Here is a 23,535-nt window from a genome sequence, read left to right as displayed (position 1 = left end):
TCTATCTTTTCACTGATGTAAGGAAACGTATTTATTCCTGTTGTACACTAAAGAGGACATGTTGTGAAATTAAAAATAAAAATAATAAATTGTAAGATGTCATTTCCTCCAAAGACAAATAACCAAAAATTGAAGGACACTTTTTTCCTTGGGTCTCAGGAGGATATTGCTACGATATTTTTAGCCTGTGAGCCATTCGGCAGTGTTTTAAAATGAAATAAAACAATTACCAGTTATTCTTCACCTTTATCAGCCACCCTGTAAGTAGTGATGTGATGTTCCACAATAATCCAGTTCGTCTGGATGGCTCTTGGGTTCAAAAGAAGGGAGCAGAGTTGTTTTGAGAGCCCTGTTTTTATTGTACCCGAATTTCACTTCTAGACCTAAATCCACTCCAATCCCCTTTACGTGAACAGTGAGAACCAGCCAGCCACAAGAGCTAGATGTCGTCATGTTAGGTTACTTAAAGGTAGAATGAGCAGGATTTGTGGGTAACTGTTTATGAACAAACAATTCAAAGTTTCTGTCTGATTTGCACTAAAATCTGTTTTGCACAAAAGTTCAGTATCCTTATTTTTTTTTATTGGGCCAATAAAAGGGTTTCTGAATCTGATTGAAATGTTACTTTATTGTCCTAGTAATTATTTCACAGATAACTGTCATAGCCCCCCTCCCCCTAAGGAAAAACAAACCTATAAGGAATGAAGCCACAAACCATAAGATACAGCTCAGTTCTAAGGCGGCGTTCCCATTGCTGGCCGTGAAACGCTGACTGAACGGTTTGATCCTAGCTGTGAATTCTGGGAGTCTGTGCAACATCATAACAAAGCTCTGGCATTGTTCACAACCAGGAAGAATATAAAAAAATGTAACCGTAATTTTAACACACAATAAAAGTATATTGATATAAACAGTATTGTCATCCTGTATCTCATTTTGAATATATACTGATATTCCGGGCCCTAGGTATGTTTTGTGGGTGGGGAAACCATGGGTTAGCAGACAATCCGTAGCCATGCCCCCTGGGAGAGTGTTACACTACCTCTGAAGGGTGTTGTAGCAGTGTTACACAGTGCGTAGTTACAGTTGCATAAAGTTATGTACTGCGTATTATGAACATCAGCGCTGTTTGCATGAATATGTGTTAGACGGAAATGGAAATTAAATTAAACGAATAAATATAAATGATGGCTTACTGTAGGATCAAATGTCCCACTAAATAATGTATATAATGCAAATTCTGTGCCCACATCATAAATTTGATGGGTGGAGTTCTATTCAGGCCCTTGGGTTTTCGCCAGTGTAACCCATAATTACGGCAGTTTAAGTGCAGTACATGGTACAATCTCGCCGGCTCGGTAACTGGCGCTCCTGCCGCCGGCTCGGTAACTGGCGCTCCTGCCGCCGGCTCGGTAACTGGCGCTCCTGCCGCCGGCTCGGTAACTGGCGCTCCTGCCGCCGGCTCGGTAACTGGCGCTCCTGCCGCCGGCTCGGTAACTGGCGCTCCTGTCGCCGGCTCGGGTCCCGCTTCTGCCTCATTCTTCTCGGTTCTATTCGTTTTTTTTTTTTTTTACTAGTAGGAATGTTTTGTAAAAAAATATCCTAGATGCAATTTCTTGCTCCACATGGTGTCCCTCCCAGACATGCCCACCCCCCTATCAGGGCGTCTTTCCACCATACTTTCTCAAAGTACCAAAAAGTACGGAACTTCATGGTGTTGGATTTCCACCGGCGTAAAAACTGGTACCAGCACCGAATGACATCACAACTGGAGGTGGGGTATTTTGTACTGAAATCGAAAAATGACTATTATGCAACTTGGCGATGTGCGATATTCCAACATCACATTTTATGCACATACAATTCTTGCATCGCTAGTCACCTATATTAAAATAAGGCTTTTTTTCTTACTTTCAATTCTGTATGGACATCATAGCGCAGGGGGTTAAAGTTTCACTGAAATATTTTACTCTGTTACACTCATACGGAAAACAAACTTGGCAAGCTTTGCAATTTTAATAATTTTTTTTATAGGTTATCTAATATATGTTGAAAAATCAGTTTAAAGTTTACCTCCGCTGCTTTTGCATGAGCATTGCATGCTTTTTCTGAGATGATCATAATCATTTTCATCCTTGCAGTTTAAATCACTGACTGGTTTGTGAGAAATGTATTAACTCCTTTTTTTGTTTTATAAATACCCCAATATTTATTACTACAAAATCGCACCGCTAGGACTGCTCGCTATATGCCTGCTGTATTGGCATATTCAACAAAATACTTTTTAATTTCTTGCTATACCATCCGAATCTTTTTTGTTGTATGTTCTAACGACCACACCATATTTTTATGAATTTTTTTTTTTTTTTAAACTTTCGGTATCATTTTCTAATTTCTAAACTGTTTTCAAACGACGTTTGTATTGTGTTTCAGAGGCAGGCTATTTGCATAACCAATCGACAAAGAAAACGTTTCCCGTACCAAAGTAGTGCTCCAGCTGGTTTGGCACTTTCGGTACTAGAACTTTTGGTACTGGAACTCGACTGGAAGTCAGTGGAAAAGGGAAAGTGCCGAAGTACTGTACTTGGTGCGGTGGAAAACCGCCCTTATAGGCAGAAGTTGAAGACGCATGTGGTTTTGGATGGACTGAGAGCCCGTGCAATGCCAGGCATCACGGCCAGTGGCTCTCATTTCTAATGCCGCATTTCTAATGCATGCATGAGAGAAGACCGCAGCCACTGTGATCTTTAAAGCATCAAAATAAGCCGACAGCAAAGGCGACAAAGCGCCTGGTTTTAGGGTTTGTCACGAGAGGAGGCTGTTCTTTATGCGGTTTGTTTGCCGTTGGGGTGGGACACGATGACGCTGAAGTGTGCGGGAGCTGCCTCCGGGAAGGAAATTCCCTGTGTCTCCTAGCAACAGCCCTAGATCATCTGTTACACCCACACTACTGAATGCCACGTCTGATGGCCAGATTTACGCGTGCACAGTCTTTCTTAGACACACACACACACACACACACACACACACACACACGTGCACGAATGCACTCATGCACACGTGTGTGTGTGTGTGTATATGTGCACGGGGCCCAGCAGGACCTCTGTGCCACCTATTGTCAAGGTAGAATCCCTCGTCTCACCCCAGTCTGCCCAGACCTTTGCTGTGTCAGCCACTAGTTGCAGAGCTTGTTCCCCAAATCTGTCACGGTAGATCTCAAGGAAGGAGATCCTTTTGGGAGGCGTGAAAGGTTAGGGAAATGTGCACACAGAATATTTATTAACAGATGTATCATTATAGCAAATAAAAGTTTGAAATACCAGCTTCAAATGTCAGCCTCTGTGTCTGAGTTTCTATGAAACTTGTGAAACTCTGAGCATTAATTACTGGGGGAGGTGGCAGTGATGCTGGTGTTAAAGCAGAATGTAGCAGGCTGCCAGTCATATATAATGATTTCTCATGATGTGCCCCTCCCCTCTTCTGTTGCAGGTATGAAGTGACCTATGGATGGAAGAGGCCAGGTGACTTCTGATTGGCTACGATGAGCTTCCTGTCGGAGTCCCTCTGTTGAATGGATTTGGGTGAGTGTCTGGTGAGCTCTGCATTCAAAACAAAACCTTGCAAAACAATAAACCTAAAAAAAAAAAAAAGAAAAGATTAGCGCAGCGTGCTTTTAGCCCCCTCATGGTATTAATGTGCGTGTGATGTCTGCGGGAGGGCGATAACACAAATCAAATGGTTTTTTATTGCTATTTTTTGTGCTAGCCTTCTATTGGGTGTAATGTCCTGGGAGGTGTTTAATATCGAGGCCGTTTTTGGTAATGACCCCCTCCTCTGCGCTGCCGGGTTGCTCCCTGAGCTCAGATAGATTACGTCCCTCTTTAATACTGTGCCCACCCCCCCCACGGGAATCCTCATGCCACCGCTCTTCTGTAGAGGACGCAGCCAGCCGTGGGTGGGGTTCCTGATGTCTACAGGAGGCACACCCTCTCCTCCTGCTGCGTGAGGGGGGGTGGGTGGGGTTCCTGATGTCTGACAGGAGGCTCACCCTCTCCTCCTGCTGCGTGAGGGGGGGTGGGTGGGGTTCCTGATGTCTGACAGGAGGCTCACCCTCTCCTCCTGCTGCGTGAGGGGGGGTGGGTGGGGTTCCTGATGTCTGACAGGAGGCTCACCCTCTCCTCCTGCTGCGTGAGGGGGGGTGGGTGGGGTTCCTGATGTCTGACAGGAGGCTCACCCTCTCCTCCTGCTGCGTGAGGGGGGGTGGGTGGGGTTCCTGATGTCTGACAGGAGGCTCACCCTCTCCTCCTGCTGCGTGAGGGGGGGTGGGTGGGGTTCCTGATGTCTGACAGGAGGCTCACCCTCTCCTCCTGCTGCGTGAGGGGGGGTGGGTGGGGTTCCTGATGTCTGACAGGAGGCTCACCCTCTCCAATTCAATTTTCAAATGACGAATTTTGAATTTTTGAAAAGTCGAATTTAATTTTTTCCCAATTTTCAACCATAGCACCCGTAGGGCCTAATCAAAACTGGCCCGGCGCCCCGGACACCCGATCGTCGATCATCCATGTCAAATGAGCATGGGCCGTTCTAAAAGTAGCAAATGTTATCGATCGGTGTGGGGACATTCTAAAACGCTTAATGTGAAAACGCTTAATGTGGTTTAATGTACCAAAATAGCGACCAATAATCACCAAATTTCACACACACACACACATCTTACCGAAATCTAAACCGAAATGCTAAGAATAAGGACTTTATACTACGTTAAGCGTTTTCCCCTCCATTGACGCCCATTATAAGGAAAAGGCTTAATGTAAAATAAAGTCCATATTCCTTGTATTTCGGTTTAGATTTTTTGTCAGGTGAAAGTCTTTATGACCAGATGTGTGTGTGCGAAATTTGGTGATTATTGGTCGCTATTTTGGTACATTAAACCACATTAAGCGTTTTAGAATGTCCCTCTCAAAGGTACTATGAAACACCGGGAAAGTATTTAGCTTACCATATATATATATATCATCATGTTTTCAGCACGCCAGCACGCAAATTTTTCCACAGTATTCACGATTCTCCCAACCTTATCAAGTAGACTCGTGACTCGCCCATGCCGTTAGTTGACCAATCACAGTGTGATTGTCAGAAGAGATGTATATTCAGTGAGTTTAATGATTAATTTATTAAGAAGCGGCGAGAGAGTGACTAAAAAAAACGGATGCTGAAAAAAAGTGAAGAATTTGATTAGTAGAAGCAAAAATACAAAGAAAAGTGAAAAATTGAAATCAAACTCCAGGGGGAACCCTGGTTCCTGATGTCTGACAGGAGGCTCACCCTCTCCTCCTGCTGCGTGAGGGGGGGGGGGGGGGGGTTCCTGATGTCTGACAGGAGGCTCACCCTCTCCTCCTGCTGCGTGAGGGGGGGGGGGGGGGGTTTCCTGATGTCCGACAGGAGGCTCACCCTCTCCTCCTGCTGCATAAGGAGTGGACACCGTGTGCCACGGTGCCCCATAAGCTTTCTGCCACCCGTCATTTCATTAGCCTGGTTTAAGGTCCATTTTGGAGGGCGACTCTTAATCCGAATTGCTTCGGCGCCTGCATTTGGCTTTATGTGTAGATGAGATGCGAGACTCGAGGATTAAAGGGAGGTGCAGGCATCCCCTCAGCTGCTGAGAAGGAGCTCCTTGGACGTGGGGAGGCGGTGCTTCGTCCTGCTGCTGCTCTCCCCTTTTGATGCCTGTCTTTTTTCCTCCTTTCATTCTCTCACTGAAGGCCTGACACCAGCCAGTTAGACCCCCTTCAAAGGCGGCCTGCTCCCTTTGCGCCACCTAGTGGTCCATCCCAGTGTCTGCTTGGGATTCTGCTGGAGGCACTGTGTACATCATCAGGCCTCAGCACACGCACCTTTAACCAGGATGCTACCAGTTCAGTTCCAGGACTGATTTACTCTTAACAACAGTGCTTCACCTGAAAAGCTATGGATTAGCTGGCTGAGTAAATGGACATTGCTGTGCATTGCAGGGGTAGAAGTGTCTGCCGTTTATTACCATCACCTTAGCCAAGTTAAGTGGCAGCCTCCTGTATCGGCATGCTCTGTTCTAATATCTGAGCTGAGATCGGCTTTTGATCCTCGTTCTCTGGAACCTTCTGTGGCGCCGTGCCTCCCTGGGCCTCCCTCCCTGTTCTCCTCTCTGACTTCTGTGGCTCCGCCCTTCACACTCATGCTGATGACCCTTTAATTATTCACGCCCGTATCTGCAGCTCCACTCGCCCGCTTGGGCTTTCATCGCCCCCTGCTGGTGTCTGCCGTCTCCACACAAATTACATTTACTCAGTTTAGCACCACGTTTCATCCGGTGGGTCATTCAGCGCCTGTGTGTGGCAATCAGTGCAGCATCCATCTGTGCAGGGCAGGGTGCTGATGGCCAGTCTGATGGGGGGGGGGGGGGGGCGGGGTCGGTAAACGGAGCAGACAAGCAATAGGAGCAGCAGACCAAGGAAGCATGGACCCCTGGGGCAGAGAGGGAAAGACCCTGCCCCCAACTCCTGACAGGAGGCCCCCTGCTTTCAGCGCACCAAACCCCCCCCCCCCCCCCAACAGAGGACCTCTCCTACTGCCTGCGCTCTGCTTTATTTACCTGTTTTGTCTGCTTAAATAAATCTTTGAGGCAGCAGACGGAGGAAGAGCTGCTTCCTGCTGCAGCCTGACTGGCCCACTTTCTGGATGGTGCCGGCTGTCTGATCCATGCTGTTCTGCGTGTCTGAAACACCAGATGCACCCCCTCCCCCCCCAGACGGCTGGGGGAAGGGATTTAATTGTTTTTTTTTGACGTGTTCCATTTCTGCAAAATCTTGAAGTTCAGCATTTTTGCTTTAATCTTGATCAGGTGAAACCATTTTACTGGGAGCTGATTTTTTGGTTATGTGTAAATTATAAGCTTGAAATACTTTGTTTCACATCTGAATTCCACATAAACCTGTCAAGCCAAAACCCCTCAGCAGAGCACACTCAGGGCGGCACCTTTTCTCCCCCGAGGATGCTGTTGAGCTCTGTGAGGGCTGCCTCTCTGTGAGGGCTGCCTCTCTGTGAGGGCTGCCTCTCTGTGAGGGCTGCCTCTCTGTGAGGGCTGCCTCTCTGTGAGGGCTGCCTCTCTGTGAGGGCTGCCTCTCTGTGAGGGCTGCCTCGCGGTTGCCGTGTCGGGAACCCTTCGCAGGGCTCTGCTTATGCACTGGTGTGCTGCGTCCTCCCAGTTCAGAAATCTACGGTCAGTATCCAGGTAGCTGTCCTGGTGGCTGATGTTTTCCTGTCCTGTTTTAACAAAGTGAAACCAAGGGCCAGACTAAGTAACTATAAAGACCCCTAAAGCTTCTCTCTCTCTCTCTATCTTGTTCTCTATCTCTCTTCATCTCTCACTCGCTCTATCTGTCTCTATCTCTCTCTGTCTCCCACTTGCTCCTCCTCTCTCGTTCTCCCTCTTTCTTTCTCTCCCCCCCCCCCCCTTCTGTGTCTCTCGCTCTGCCTCCTCGTACTTCAAGCTATTTCCTCTTGTGCTCGTGAGAAAGGTTCCCTGCTAAAGTGACCCAGCACTCGGAGCACAGTGACAGGGCAGAGAGGATGCTTGCTGAGGGCTCTGATTGTTTACTGGGAGCAGAAAAGCCCCCCCAGTCATTGGCCCGGAAGCAGCCCCACAGGTGTCTCCATCACCCCCACTTACTGAGCGGCCTGACCTGTGCTAACTGGCCACTGTGGGGGAGGTGTGGGGTTCTGCAGGGGGGTGGGCACTGAGCATACCCTGCTGGGCGCCCTGTAGTTTGCAGTGGGGCAAATGGACCGTAGGCTTGCCGACTGGCTGGTCCCGGGCCTGTCTTCCTGCACAGTGAGACCCCCCCGGAAAGCCGCTTAACCCCCTTCAACTGCACATCCTTTGCTGTCTGAAGCGGGATTTCAGCTAGAATGCAGGTGCTCACTCAGCCCGCTTGGCTTTGCTAATGATTCTCCCTCTCAGCCTGTACCGTAGCCATTATTGTCAGTGTCTCTAGCAATGACTGGCTGCTATTACCTGGCCGTAGCTCCGCGTCTGCAGCATGGGTGACCACCCTGTGGAGCGTCATCTTGGCTGCAGTGGCCAAGTGTAAAAAGATCCAATTATTTATAGTCGGGCCCGATGAGGCGGGCAGCGTGTCTTTCAGCATGCGGCGACTCAGCAGCTCTGTGCATTGTCACGAGGCTCATCTCTGCCATCTTTCATCTCCTCTCTCACTCTCAAATACCGATGATACTCCTTTATGAAGCAATATTTCAAGATATTGGGATCTGCCATAGCACCCCCCCCCCTGAGTAGGCAGCTCTCTGCTTTGCGACCCAGACGCTGCCGTGACCCTTTTGTCATCCCCGTCGTTTATATAACCCTCTCTGCCGCCAGCGGATCCTTCCAGACCTCGCTGCACGCTTACACTGCCGTCTCCCTGGAAGGGGCGAGGGGGGGTCCTCAGCAGGCCGCGTGTGGGGGACGTCGGCCAGCCCTGGGTCTGCTTGTGCTTCTGCCCGCGGAGTCGGTGCTGCGCTTGGGGGCGCTAACGCAGCAGCATAATTCCATTGCCGCTGTAATTGCATGTGATTGAGTTCATGTAGTTTCTATTAAAGATAGAGAATGAAATTCTGTGTTTTCAGAGGAATGGCGGGTTCGCTGTTGGCTATGCCTTTTGTTTTTATCTGTTATTTCCCCCCTTGTGGATTCATGATCGCAGGCAGTGACAGCGGCTCTCTTGAAATCCATCACTCTGGGGAGCCCCCGGTGGCAACCAGAGGCCCGAATGTGTGCGTGCAGTGCTGCGCCTGTGTTGGTTTGCTGCAGCTTTGTCGTGGGGGGCGTCTGATGGGGGCCCCGCCGTGTCGGGCTGCCGTGGCCCCTCCCAGCACCGGCTGTGGCGTCACGTGGCGCGTTCCGAACAAACGGGGATGAGGCGACGCTGGCAGCTTGCGCTCCTGGGGTGTCTGATGAGCTAAAGCTCAAAGCAGCATGATTTAAATTAAAACCAGCAGAAAATATTTCCTATTAAATCTTCACTATTCCCCTTATTTTACCAGACAACATGAAATGTGGCCCAGACTTTTATTATTATTGTTGTTATTGCACAGTTTGTTACAGCGATAACAAACTGCGCAGACGCGGGTCTCCGTGGTTCTGTCTTAGCTACGTCCTATTTGTCATCGTGCCGCGGTTTTGTAAGAAATAATTCTTGTCACATGTCATTATGGCTAATGACGTCCATATAGGTATAATATAGCATCTCTGAAGTGTCCGGTCATTCCGCCTGTTTCCTGTTAGTATTTAACTAGCTGTCCAGCATAATCTGAGGCGCTGAGTCTCTATTGGGCCGAGTGGCATCCCCCGCCGAGGCGCGGCCCCTGTGAGTGCTTGCTGCTCGTGTCTGTTGTTTACTTGGTCAGCTGCCTTCCAGGTGATTGGGACAGGTGGCCGTGCGCAGGTCCATATGGACCAGTCTGACAGGTGGCAGACGTACTTAATATAGAAGCCATGCGGTTGCTATGGAACTGGGGGCAGAAGAATGTCATAGTTTAGCCAATTTAGCGATTCGTGCTGGCCTTGTGCTGTGCGCGGTAATGTATCGTAGCGGTGACCGTCTGCTTAATGGTGCCTCCCAGACTTCCCTTTATAAGTGGTCAGTGTATTTACCTCCCTTGCAGGAATGATGTGCTGCTGTGTTTGTCCCTATTCTGTTGTTGTATAAATCAGGCAGTACTGCCTGTTGATGCAGTGTTTTATTTTCAGTAATGACCTTAAACTTGGCAGGTTTAAACTACAGATGAACTCGAAGGTGATTTTCATTTTGCCCCCCCATATTATTTCTGAGGGGGGTGCCTTTGTTCCCTCTGGCCCCCCTAGCTGTAATTAGCAGGGGTGGGATCTTCTGGCCACTGTGTGCGTATCGATCTTTCTGCTTTTTTCCACCGGCTGTTGCATTAAATGCTGGAGAGCGCGACTGCTTGGGCCGCCGGCCGTGTCGATCGGCGTCGTGTCCTGCGATTCGCAGGCCGGCCCAACACCTCCACCTGCGCAGTCAGTCTCGGGAGCACAACCACAGCCGTTCTGATGTGAGCTGGCATTCGCTTCCTGCGTGGGAGGCTGGGGCGGTGGGGGCAGCACGGAAACACGATAACCTGGCTTGTCAGCGGGAAGGGGTGTCGGTACTCCTCGCGTTGTACTTAACATGCATTAGTTTTGTGAGAATTCATTTGCAGGTGCTCATTAATCACCCGGCATGGCTGCTGAACCTCTGTGCTGGGGAACTGTAGGTGCCGTTTGGGTGGATTTCTCATTGTTCTGCTGATAAGCAAGGTTGAATTATGTTTAGCATCCGGGCTGTTGTTGCATCTTCACTTTTATTGCTGTTTCCCTTCCCTGGAGTGATGCTGCATGTCCTGAGGGGGCCGGATGAGGTGACCTTTGCCCCCCCCCCCCCCTTTGCATGCAGGTCTGCCATAAACATGCGTTGCCTGGCGGCCCGGGTCAACTACAAGACCCTGATCGTGATCTGTGCCCTCTTCACCTTGGTCACAATCCTGCTGTGGAACAAATGCTCCAGTGACACCACACTTGCTGCGGCGCCCAGGCCTCCGCCAGCCAGCACCCCCAAGGGAGACCGCAGTCCCCAGCAGCCCCAGCCTCCAGAGCCCCCGCCCGTTGTGGGTGGGCTCAAATACGAGGAGATCGACTGCCTGATCAACGATGACGTCACCATCAAGGGCCGGCGGGAGGCCAACGACGTCTATCTCCCCTTCAGCTGGCTGGAGAAGTACTTCGAGGTCTATGGAAAGGTGGTGCAATATGACGGCTACGACCGCTTTGAGTTCTCCCACAGCTACTCCAAGGTCTACGCCCAACGAGAGCCCTACCACCCTGACGGGGTCTTCATGTCCTTCGAGGGCTACAACGTGGAAGTGCGCGACCGAGTCAAGTGCATCAGCGGAATTGAAGGTGGGTTTTTGGTCCTCCGGGGCTGTTCTCTGCCTGTCGCTAGGGGCTCCGTTCCTTTTCGCTCGTCCCGCATGTCTATAAACATGGCTGCTCTCTAGCTACCATTGGTCTGCACCTGTGCATAAGCCATGTGACTGTAGGGCTTAGCAGCCAGTCCTGGAAAATAAAGTCTGCATTTAATGTCAAGGGTTAGTGCCCATTAATAGCAATTTGGCTGGACAGTCTGAAGGAAAAAATTTTCCAAGAAGCCATACTTATGTAAAACAACCCCCAATGCCCTTGGTGAGTAATGCTCTATCAATTGACGTACATTAAGCAAATGAAAATGGGATTGATTTTGTAGATTACAAGACTTGATTGTGGTGACCCAAAACTTAATGGAACAGCATTTAGATCTTGTAGGAACATGTATCATCCTTTTCAGCACGGGATCCGGCTTTGGTCGTGGGGTTCCTGCTGAAGTGGGGAGGTGGGCGTCCTCTGGGGGAGGGGGGGCATCGTACCCTGTATTTCTCGGCGCACTACCCTTCCCCAAACTGTCTAGACCGGCCATGTCAGTCGCTCAACTCAGATGACTGAATATTTTTCAGGCTTTGCCACTGGCTGTTTTGAAATCGATTTGTGTCTCTAGAACTTCCACCATGTGCAAAGAGCTGCTTCTTCATGGTCCTGGTCCTTCTACCCGTTGCTCGTTAGCCGCGGTTGGGATCAGGCCTACCGTATCACTGTGACCCCTCCCCTCCCCTCTTATACTTCTGGATCCTGGCTCCCCCAGGCTGTGCGGGCCCCATGTGAACCTGATTGGCTGTTAGAGAAGGGGGTTGTTTACTCTGGTGCGATAAGCGAGGTTACGTTTGTCTAAAAAGGTCTATGCCTTGTACTATTCAGCGCTGTGTTTGTCTTTTATACCACAAATGTTTACTCATATTTCTCAATGATTATGCTTCATTTAATTAAGCAAACCGTGTGTTTTAAATGTTCGTGTCCGTTTGAATTATGCAACTAACTTCTAGTGCAGCTTGATATATTTTGCAGTAATCCTATTTTGCAGTGAGCTGAAAAATAAATAAAATAAAAGCAGGAATTGGCTTGCAAGGTTAATGCCTCGGGTTTCATTTTTCAGTGTTTGACTTCGCAGTTCATCTCAATGGAGAACAAGACGCATTTTTCCCCAAGTTTTAATATAATGAAAATTGGTCTCTAATGAACTCATCACATCTCTCTGTGCTGCTGAAGTGCGAATCCCTAAAATCGATAACGTCTTTCTGAAGCGTTTTCCCCAAACCCCATTGTCATTAGCCAGTCATCGTCGCTGGAGCCTATCCAGTCCTGGTTAAGCAAATTGCTTTGAGGCACAGAGTGAGCCGCCTAATAGGCTTTTATGACCCCACACCCCCGTTTGCAGTGACTGCTGGCTGCAGCATCGCTGTCATTATAGCTCGGCGGTGGACTGGTGGCCGAAAGCAGAGCTGGGGTGAAAAGAGCGACTGGCCTTCCAGGGTGGGGCCATGCGGACGTCCTGATCGGGGGGGGGGGGCAGGGCACGGGGGGGGGGGTGAAAAGAGCGACTGGCCTTCCAGGGTGGGGCCATGCGGACGTCCTGATCGGGGGGGGGGGCAGGGCACGGGGGGGGGGGGTGAAAAGAGCGACTGGCCTTCCAGGGTGGGGCCATGCGGACGTCCTGATCGGGGGGGGGGGGCAGGGCACAGGAGGGGGGGTGAAAAGAGTGACTGGCCTTCCAGGGTGGGGCCATGGGGACGTCCTGATTGGCAGGGCACATGGGGGGGGGGGTGAAAAGAGCGACTGGCCTTCCAGCGTGGGGCCATGGGGACGTCCTGATCGGGGGGGGCAGGGCACGGGGGGGGGGGGGGGGGGGGGGTGAAAAGAGCGACTGGCCTTCCAGCGTGGGGCCATGGGGACATCCTGATCGGGGGGGGCAGGGCGCGGTGGGGATGAAAAGAGCGGCTGGCTTGCAGGGTGGGGCCATGGAGGCACCGTTGTCGGGGGGGGTGAAAAGACTCTGAACCTCTCCTCTTTATTTTGTCAGCTGAAATATCACTTGTGTTGCCTGGCCTCATAGTCCCCCCCCCAGGTAACAGCTCGCTGACCCACGGTGCTGTCCTGCTGGCTGGGGGGAGTTTGCTGCCTTCTCCCCTCTCCATTCCTTCAGTCTTCTCCAGGCCCCTCTTGCCGTGCTTGGGGAAGCATTTCCGCTCTCCTGAACTTGCCCAATTGTTCACAATGAGTGTCTGCAGCTGCTCAGAATAATTATATATATATATATATATATATATATATATATATATATATATATATATAAAATTTTGTCTGCTTTTTTAAATTTGGAGTTTCCTCACGTGGACGAGTTCGTTGTCGCCGCCGTGTCAGATATCCGGACACTGGCAGCATCCCCAGCCAGTTCTGCATCACACTGAAACTAGCTAATGTTTTGCCCCCCCCCCCCCCCGGGTTCACAGTACTTTAAACTCAAACGTCTCCTCACTCTGCAGTGAAGGTTATTTATCGAGGGTGTGATGCACAAAGGCGCTTTGTCTTTGTTCCACAGTAACCCGTAATCCTTTCTGGCCAATAGAATGCATCCCGTTTCAGTGTAAGACTCGAAGAGCGAATGCGTCCTGCGATTGTATGATATACGAGGAGAACAAAATGAGACCCCTTACATCAGTGCTCTGATGTGAGAATCTGCTGGTTTTTAAATCCTGTAAGCGTCACTAAGCCAAACTGGGACTGATATTTAAATTATATAACACTGCTTTGCAACTTTTTTTGAAGATTTTTTTCTCTTTTTATGCAAGCAGAAATAATTTATAATAAGCTGACACAGAATCGGAGGCGTGCATTCATTTGTGCTGAACCTGAGCGGACGGGCGTTTTGTTTATTGCAGTTTGTGTCTCATGTACAGCGACTCTGCAGCGTTAGTAGTTAATGAGGTACCGGAGGAGCCCCCCCCCCCCCCCATCGGTTTGAGGAGTAACAAGGAGCCACAGCGGCTCCCCAGGTTCCTCCCGCAACGCAGCACACCGCGTCCGTCCCCCGAAAGGGGAACAAAACAAGTGCCAGACTCCATACATTTGCAGTGACAAATCACACTCCTCCAAAGGAGGGGGGGGGGGGATTTAAAGAACCTGTAAATAAAATCTGGGTGCGGAAGACCCCCGGTACAGCTGTCTCTCCCGGCGACAGTCCCTCCCCGGCTGTCTCGTCGCTCTCGCAAGGACGCACGTTCCTGCAACACACGCGCTCGGCACAAACACCGCCTTTCACGGAATGATGCAATAAGCCTCTTTTAGCTGAAAATACTTTTCTGTGAGTTTGGTGTCGAGGCTGAAACTTTTCGGGAGCATCTAAGGATCAAGAGGCAGAGTGAGGTTAGGGCAGTTAGGCATGAAATACTGCTCATGTATTTTTTAATTTTTTTTTTTAGGATAAATAATCATAAAAGGTACATTCATTTTATTTTGATTTGCTCAGTGTGCAGGACAATTCTTGCCTTGTTGCCAGTGCGGGGCGGTTCCTGCCTAGTATATCACCCTAGATTGCTGTTAGTGTCGTAGACATGGCCATCGCACGATTGTCTGCATTACCAGACGGCACGTGATACGCTCTCACTCTTTTTGCCAGAGGCTGGGTCATAGTGAGGATTCTTCTGTTGATGTGAAAGCTCAGCTTCCACAAAGGAGAGTCGATTCGTCACGGTCCCATCAAAAGCTGCTGGAGTTTCATGCAGGTTCTTACTGCTGGTGTCGCCATGGAAATGGATGTGATGCAGCTCAGATTTTTTTTATAATGCTGTATTTGGGATTTTAGTAAGTAAATGCCGGAGTGAAACTTTCATGTTACGTCTTTGCCACCCTCTTCATGCCGCTGAGGAATTATGGGAAACGGAGGCCTGAAAAGCTGACATCATAGAGTGAAACGGATCGTTTATAGTAATCATAAAATCTTTTAAAGGAGTCAGAATGTTTTATTTGTTGCTGTGTAAGGGAGATTGCACAAGTACATTGAAATTTAGTCGCTGCCTCCCTAATGTATATATATATTTGTATGAATTACATATGTATTTCTTTTTGACCTGTTTAACTAGGTCTAAAATAAAATTAATTCATATTAAACGCCCACAGTTCTTGATTTTCCATGTATATGAATTGTGACGAGGTGCTGCATCGCCCCCTGCAGGTGTACCTGTGTCAACGCAGTGGGGCCCTCAGGGTTACTTCTACGCCATCCAGATCGCACAGTACGGCTTGAGCCACTACAGTAAGAACCTCACAGAGCGGCCGCCCCATGTGGAGCTGTACGACGCGGCGGAGGAGCGGGACGGCCCCCCCTCGGCCTGGACGGTGTCCCGGGGGTGCTCCCTCAGCCGTAGCTACGACAAGACCCGCGCCACCATGGTGCGGCAGTTCAGCGCCCCAGGTATCGGCCCCTCAGCCATGCGTGCTGCTGCAGCTCACGACCAGCCTGAAGTCCAGCTCATGCTTCACTTTTCCGTTTGCGCTGTAGGACTGCAGACGGTCGTCCGCGCAGCAGCTTGTGTTCCTACTGCGTTTGGCTGTGGATGCTGGTGGTTCTGCATACAGCAGTGATACTTCATTCGACCAGGAGAGGGCAGGTTTATTGTTTGCAGCTCTAAATTTGTTAGTCCTCAGTGGTAGGTACAGGCATGACAACAAGAACTATTATTATTCTGGCGTTAATCGCTGATCTATGAAAGTCCACGCTGCCACCTACTGGAAATACCTAATGAATTGTCTCCCGCATGTGTGGTAGCGTAAGGTTTCCGCTAGACAAAAATCTGTGTTTACGCGCGCACCGAACGCAGCCGTCCGCAGCCCAAAGCTTACGTGGAAAAGTGAAGTATGAACTGGCCAAAAGGCTTCTTTGATTGGAGTCATTTAGTTGCTGGATCTACTACAGCTGCTTATTTGCTTGAGGCCACTTGATTGATGTTGTTCAACTGTTGACTGATGCCTGCGCCATCTTACTCAACTTTTCTCAGCCATTGTTCTGTCACATGAACTCTCCCTCTGCCACGTGGCCCTCAGTGGAGGCCGACGAGCGACGCTGGGATGACCATATCAGGCGTGTACGCGGGAATGATACTTTAAGCATGGCATCAGTGCACGTCTTGTCGTTAATGACGCGATGACGTGTTTTGACCCAGCAGATCGATATGCGTTAGTATCGGCACGCCGCTTCTTTAAGGCACCCATGAAATAACGGCTGTCACCACTGAAACCAGTGATCTTTATGGAGCAGGCTGATGGGAGGAGCCCCCCCCCCCAGTACCCTTTGTGTTGCTGACACGCCGTATGGAGGAGATGGCATCTCTTATGTATTCCCTGCTCATCCTTTATTGATGGCAGAGTAATCACATGACCACAGTACAAATCCACTTACTCCCGAGATTGCCTTAAGTAATGGATTTATGAGTGCATTAAGGAGTGCCAGGAAGAGGCCGCCAGAGCGGCTGCAGCTGCCGTGCTCGGATTCCCCCTTTTTACTTTGAAGGAATTGACCAAAAGCCTCCTTTTGTTTCATCCTTTCTGCTTCAGCTTGTGGTGACCAGACCCCAGCAGAGCGTTTAGCAGGAGTGAGAGGGCTGAATAGAACAGAACTTCTGTTCTGTTGAGTAGATGTTGCTTACGCCCCATGCGTTGTCCTCGGTGGGGTAGCGGATTAGGCGGGGGGGGGGTCAGGATTCGTTGGGGTGGGTTGCGTGAGCGCTCTGTCTGCCTGGAAGGTACAGGGGTGCCAGGTCGCAGGGTTCTCTTGGGCCGGTTTATGTAGAAATATTTCACACCGGAATTTGGGCCAAGAGCCCCAACCACCCCCCCCCCCGCATCAGACAAACGGTTTCTGCTAATTAGCTGCAGTGAACAGTGACATGCCTAAACTGGCCTCCCTTCGGAGCTGGTTCATTCAAAGCCAGAGAGATTTACTGAGTCCTGGGAAAAGGTCTCTGTGAGGAGGAACAGTCAGTCCAGTCAAGCTGATCAAAAGAAGGTCAATTAATTAACTTTGCTGGCTTTTATTCTGTCATGCAGAGAATTCCGAGGGAATCTCTCTGCCTCTGGGGAACTCGAAAGACTTCATCATCTCCTTCGACCTCAAGTTCACATCCAACGGCAGCATCTCAGTGGTACTGGAGACCACAGAGAAGAACCCCCCGTTTGTCATCCACTATGTCACCAGCAGCCAGCTCATCACCTTCAAGGATCGGGACATCACCTACGGTCTGGGTCCACGGACAGCCTGGAGTACCGTCACCCGGGACCTGCTGACAGATCTGCGCAAGGGTGTGGGGCTCTCCAATACCAAGGCAGTGAAGGCCACCAAGATCCTGCCCCGCCGTGTGCTCCGGCTGGTGCTCCACGGACGAGGCTTCATTGACAACATCACCATCTCCACCACCGCCCACACCGCCGCCTTTTTCGCCGCCAGCGATTGGCTGGTGCGTAACCAGGACGACCGCGGCGGCTGGCCCATCATGGTCACGCGCAAACTGGGTGAAGGCTTCCGCCCACTAGAGCCCGGCTGGTACTCGGCCATGGCCCAGGGCCAGGCTATGTCCACGCTGGTGCGTGCCTACCTGCTCACCAAGGAGCCAGCGTACCTGAACGCAGCCCTGCGTGCCACCGGCCCCTACAAGCTGCCCTCGGAGCAGCACGGCGTTAAGGCCGTCTTCATGAACAAGTACGACTGGTACGAGGAATATCCCACTACACCTGGCTCCTTCGTCCTGAACGGCTTCATCTACTCGCTGATCGGCCTGTACGATCTGGCCGAGACGGCCGGCGACAAGCTGGGCCGCGAGGCCGGTGTACTCTTCAGCCGCGGTATGGAGTCCCTCAAGGCTATGCTGCCCCTCTACGACACGGGCTCCGGAACCATCTATGACCTGCGGCACTTCATGCTGGGCTCCGCCCCCAACCTGGCCCGCTGGGACTATCACACTACGCACATCAATCAGCTGCAGCTGCTTGCCTCCGTCGACAACTCGCCTGTCTTCAAGGACTTCGTCAAGCGCTGGAAGACCTATCTGAAGGGAGGCAGGGCCAAGCACAACTAGAGCAGCCGACCAAAGCCCAGCTCCAGGACCCAGCACACCCCCCCCAGGGCGGGGGTAGGAGCAGGCGAGGTCAGGCAGAAACACGGCCCGCTTCAGTCGCCAGACCCGAGACGGCACTGACCGCCATCGCTGTCTTCGTTTGCTACCAAGGTGGCGAGTGGCCGGTCTCGTCTTCTCCGAGCTGGCAGTCATTAACGAACTACTAACACAGCTTCAGGGAGTATGTCTGTGTTGTGTGGAATGGAGCAGAAATTGTTTTCCTTACTTGACTCCTGAGCATTAGATCCTGATGTCTGCAGGACATTGAGGGGAAACTGGGTAAATCTGCAGAGAAATTGGAAAACCAGGTTCAGGCGGAATGGCGCTGAAGAGGGTTGGCATCCAGCCCTGTGACGGTCAAGCATTTCTTCCAGTATAGTTTATCCCTTTTCTTTTCTGTATTTTTTTTTTTTTTTTTTTTGTTAAAATTGTTTCATCTGTCTCTGAAATTGGTGTCCAGTATGTTTGGGATGCTTAAACTGTCCAATGTAGAGCATAATGGGCGACAGGCGTGACATGGGTCGTCTGATACCTTCTCTAAACCCAAAGACACAAGTATAAAGAAATGACTTCACCTTAGGTCAGAATGTCAGAACACTTATTGCTGATGTCCTCATCAGCTGAACGCTCTGCTGTTGTCACGCCTGGGCTTGTGCCGATGGTGGCTGCCTACTTTCTACCCCCCTCCCCACTCAGGTATTTCACATGATGGGGGCGGGGCTTAGTTCTGTTGCACATTCAAATCACTCAAACCCAGATCTTCCTAAACAATCATCTTTGACTAAGGGGAAGAGCACCCATTTGTGTCTTCCCCTGTTCAAGAGAAGTCGCTAGAATGTCGGAGCTTGTCTTAAATTCCTCCTGAAGAAGTCCCTCCCCCCAACATCACGATCCACTTTGGCCACACCCACCCCACATCCCTACAAGCTCCGCCCACACCCTTCTCTCTGTGGTTGTTAGTTCTACTCAGCAGAGGCGTGATGGCCTGTTTGCTTGGGTGGTTGGCTGTGTTTTCTGCAGCATGGCGGCCCGGCCTTCGCCTAGACAGTCCTGCACAGTGCTGTAGCTCTGCGGTTCCGCATTTAAATTAGGACATTAGACGAAATAGCGACTCTGCTTCCTGAAATGGAATGCCGATCATCTTTCGGTATTCCCAGAGTGAGGAGATGTGAGGAGAGGATGAGAGCAATTATCTTAAATCGGAAAAATGCGTTGCTCTTCCCATGGGATCATTTAGCTTGTAATCCTCTAGACTGGCAGGTGTTCCACGCATATCGCCGTGCACAACGTGACGGATCTCTTGCTTTGCACACCAGGGAAAATAAGGGAAAACATTAGTGTTGCAGATGAGTGAATTATTGTCCTCATATGTGTGTCCAAAGGGATGATTTTTAGAGCTTTCTGGAATGCTCCTTCATATATTACCTGCACTTTATGCCGGTTTGCGAAATGCTTACGTTTTATTGGGTGTTTCTGTCCCCCTTTGTTTTGCAGAGATGCATTGCAGAGCTCATGTGTGAGATTTCACAAGACAAAATCATGTTTTGTCTAAGTGGGCTGCTGATGCGTAGGTGTCATTATGCTTTGCCAGAGCACAATGGGAAGGTCTGCGCCTGCTTAACAAGCGCGCAGCCGGGAGGTCTGCGCCTGCTTAACAAGCGCGCAGCCGGCAGGTCCTTAGTCTGCAAAGGTTTCCTGGCACAGGGACCTGATTTGCAGGAAGAGTTAATGACAGTCTCTCTCTCTCTCTCTGCGCATAGGCTGCAAGTATGGGCTAAACCTAATTAATCGTTTGGCTGTTCTACTGACACATGCCGCAGTCCACTCCTGGAGGTACTGTTAATTCCTGTGGTTAATACACTTAAGACAATTAAACGCAGTCTTGCGCTGTGATTGGTTCCACAGATTCAACCAATCACATACGTGTGAAAGGCAGGCAGATATCAGTGACATCTTTTGCTATTTGCCAACCATCCCATTACCTTGGATGTAGGAGTTGAGGAAGCTCGCAGTCAGTGGCTGCATGTGTTTTAATGTTGTGTGACACTGAGTCTGAGGCATCTTGCACTGTAACCCCATATGTGGGGGTTACCTCTGACTCGGGAGTTTTCAATCCCAGATGACCTGTACAGTACAGAAATGCAACAGGAGCATCAGCTCTTTCCCCCAGTTCCTGTGTGCCCCGCCTGCCCACCTGCTGTGGTCTTCAGTCCAGGTGCCCAGCCAGACATGAGGTGACAGATGACACCCTGCGTCTCCCTCCGGACAGAGCCTGCCACATGTGCGCCGGGTGGTCGTGTCCAGCATCATCGTTTTCTCATTTTGCACTTGCCGCATCACCGAACTGAGAGCAGTAACTGGCTTCCAAAAGAGGGGGATGCTGTAGTCTCTGGTTTCGAACTGTACATAGAGCTCATGCGCTGTTCATACCAAAGTCTTTAAAGGGTTTTTCGGAAGAGCTTTCATTGGTTTTGCAGAGAGAATGAAACGCAGCTGCAATATAACTGTCTAGGACTGATCTCCATGAAGCCCTTGTTCTGTAAATGTAGAAATGGAGACGTCAATTTTGAGGACGATAATGAGGATTCTGAAGGTGGGCGAGTCGCTTTCCTTCAGAAGAATAGAAGCAAAACGGCCGGTCTGAGTTTTAATTGTTCAGATTCAGTTTCTATAGTGTAGTGCTTGAAATGCAATGAGCAGGAAAAAATATATTTTTTGCAGTCAAGGGGATGCGTGCAACTGTACAGCTAACGTTAGAAATCAGTGATGTTGTAAAAGGAAAGCAGGCTCTTTAAAAATAAAGAAATCTCAGTGAGTCGCTTTTTCCTTAAATTATGAAATCATTTGCTTAGGACAAGCTGTTTGTTGAAGTTAAGAGCACAAAAGCACAACTGTAGTGTCATTGGTTAATTTATCCTTTTCATTGTGTGCATTATTTCCCTGGACGATGTGCAAGGCCTTCCCTTGAAAGCTGCTATTGTTGTTCATGGTGTAATTGACAATTGTGTGGTACTCGTTACCCTCCCCTCCCACTATCCTGTAATCTGACATGTGCAGCTCGAGTCACATGTGACATATGCAATAACGTGTTTACTGTGTTTCCTGTTGCCAGGGACATCCAGAGAGGTTGTATAGACTTTCAATTGAAGCACAATGTGCACATGCTACCATTTTTTTAAATGCAGAAAGTGTTTATATTAAAAAAAAAAATAGTCAATCTTTGTGCTCAGAATTGCTTTTTAAAGTTGTAAAATAAAAGGCATTTTTTCTTACACAAGTGTCTGGATCCTCTGTCCTCTGAGTGGTGACTGCAAACCTGCAGGGGGCGTCAGTGGGTGTGGCAGAATTTTTCAAAAGGCGCTTAACAGCATTTGGTTTTTGTTTTAGATTCTGCTTCTCTTCCACAGGACATGCCCCCTCCGTGCGATTGGCAGTCTTAAAGGGGCGGGGGGGGGGGCTGTAAACGTGGTGGAGCGGCTCAGTGTGCATGGTCACGGGCTCCTCCTCTGTCCTCCTGTCCCCTTTAGCCTCATGATGTCGCCTCGGCCCTGACGGTCAGTCTGTCTGCCCCCTCTTAGACGGCCTGCCCCACCGGGTCTGGACCTTCTCCTCTTCTGCCTGTCTGGATGGCAGAGCGTTAGCGTGAGACATCAGAGCCCCATAGCACTGAGAGGATGGTGCCGGCAGTGCAGGGCCCCTGCCCTGTCTGCCCGGGATGATCCGATTACTGACGGCATGATCACAGTCACCAGGGTGAATCCTGCACGAGGAGAGCACCAGGGGATGGAGCGGCCGCCGAAAGTGGGTGGGTGGGTGGATGGCAGGGTGGGGGGGGCTTTGATTGGCGTTAAATACCGCTGCTGACCCAGTTTATGGGGCTGTGTGGAGAGCCTGTTAAACATGGGTGGCTTCTCCAGGCATTTAATTAGGCATCGTATCTGCTGTAATGCTGGAAAAGAAGGGCAGGGCTGCCTTAGAGCCAGACAGGGTTGTTTTTGGAAGTGAAACATCACTAACTGGCCTGACCCAGCAGCAGTTCCTGCAGATAGCAGCTTTTGCTTCCCTCTTCAAAGGTCAGAGGTCATCGCCATGGTGAGCAGAGGACACTTGCCGGATGCAGTTCCGTTAAGACCGTGCTACTCACATCTCACTGGTAACGCCTCAGAACTGTGCCGCCTGTCACCCCTCCTCCAGGTTACTGCCCCCAGGTTACTGATCAGGTAATCGTGTCTGCTCTGGGCTGGGGGCGATTGCATTGGTGTCCTGTCTTCGGGGGGTTTAGTGGCCTTGCCCCTTTTAGGTTCCCAGGTTCTCCTGCTCCTCTGCGAATGGGTCTGCCTTCTGCTTCATCTCATCCTGGAGCCACCCACCCAGTCAGTGGTGTGAGTTCCCCTGATTCCCTGTTTCCAGCAGTTTTGGGGCTGTTGGTCTCGGGGCAGAAGACCTGATGTGATAGAAGGACGGCCCAGGTCCAGGTGTTCTATAACATATGTTGTTTTGTGAAGGCTAATAAACATTTCAAATCGTAAGCACTGCGTCTGTCGTGACATCCATCGTTTTTCTTGAAACGACCGGAATTCTGTATGCCAGAGGTGCGTGGCTCACTGCTGAAGCCACTTCATGTCACAGATCTGAGGCTGGGCTGTTGTCATGTGACCCACTGGGCCCATGTTTCCTCTCCAGTCTGACAGTGGAAGCCGAGTTCTGCTGATGTGTGGATATTCAGTACTGAGTCGTAGTGATAACACTGCGGTCAGCTCAGAATATGATCAGCAAATGAAGTGTTTACAAATTCATGGCACAAGTGCTACATAATAAAGAACTGAATATAATAGGCCTTACAATGCATGGCCAAAAATATGAGGACACCCCTTTTAATTAGAGGGACTGGCTAATTATCCCCGTCACTTACACAGGTGTGTAATTAAGCAAAGTCATGCAGTCTCCTACAGCAAACATTAGTAGCAGAGTGAGATTCTGTACAGAAGATGACTTTCCACTTGGTCCCATCATATATCTTTCCACTGTCAGGTCTCGAAACTTCTAACTTGCTAGAGTGTCACTGGTAATCTGCCCATGAAGCGGAAACGTCTGTAAGTTCAGCGGTTAACTGGGAACCCCATAGCATTCCCTCCATACCCAACCTGATTGGCAGCAAACTCACCCATCTAATGGAGAGCCTTCCTGGGTGGTCAGAAGCTGTTATACAGCAAAGGCTGGAGCAGCTTCATGTTAATGTTCTTTTCAGAACGCTATGGTGGGCAAGCTGTCGATATACTTTTTGCCATAGAGTGTTTATGTGCAGAAAAAGTTAATCACCACAACACAATGGCTAATTCCACCGCTTATTTTTTTCTTTTAACCATTGCGCCATTTTTTTTAGTAAACTTTTTTTTTTTTTAAACTAGAATC

General features: G+C 49.9%; 1 protein-coding gene across 5 annotated transcripts in view; it reads left to right on the top strand.

Moving 5' to 3' along the window:
* The window catches only part of glceb (glucuronic acid epimerase b), a 41,499-nt gene extending 18,869 nt beyond the window's left edge, over positions 1-22,630 (top strand). For 4 of the 5 annotated variants that reach the window (XM_023815177.2, XM_023815176.2, XM_072717998.1 and 1 more), the window contains 4 exons: positions 3,490-3,581; positions 10,488-10,990; positions 15,189-15,428; positions 17,060-21,400. In XM_023815177.2, the coding sequence (XP_023670945.2) occupies positions 10,501-10,990; positions 15,189-15,428; positions 17,060-18,084 (1,755 nt within the window). In that variant the 5' untranslated portion in view covers positions 3,490-3,581; positions 10,488-10,500 and the 3' untranslated portion in view covers positions 18,085-21,400. Of the gene's footprint in view, positions 1-3,489; positions 3,582-10,487; positions 10,991-15,188; positions 15,429-17,059; positions 21,401-22,196 lie in introns of those variants that run through there. The other variant, XM_023815179.2, reaches the window with a different exon arrangement.
* Positions 22,631-23,535: the final 905 nt, after the last annotated feature.

Source organism: Paramormyrops kingsleyae, chromosome 11 (assembly GCF_048594095.1).
Source record: "Paramormyrops kingsleyae isolate MSU_618 chromosome 11, PKINGS_0.4, whole genome shotgun sequence".
Taxonomy (NCBI): domain Eukaryota; kingdom Metazoa; phylum Chordata; class Actinopteri; order Osteoglossiformes; family Mormyridae; genus Paramormyrops; species Paramormyrops kingsleyae.
This window is presented reverse-complemented; position numbering and strand designations above follow the sequence as displayed.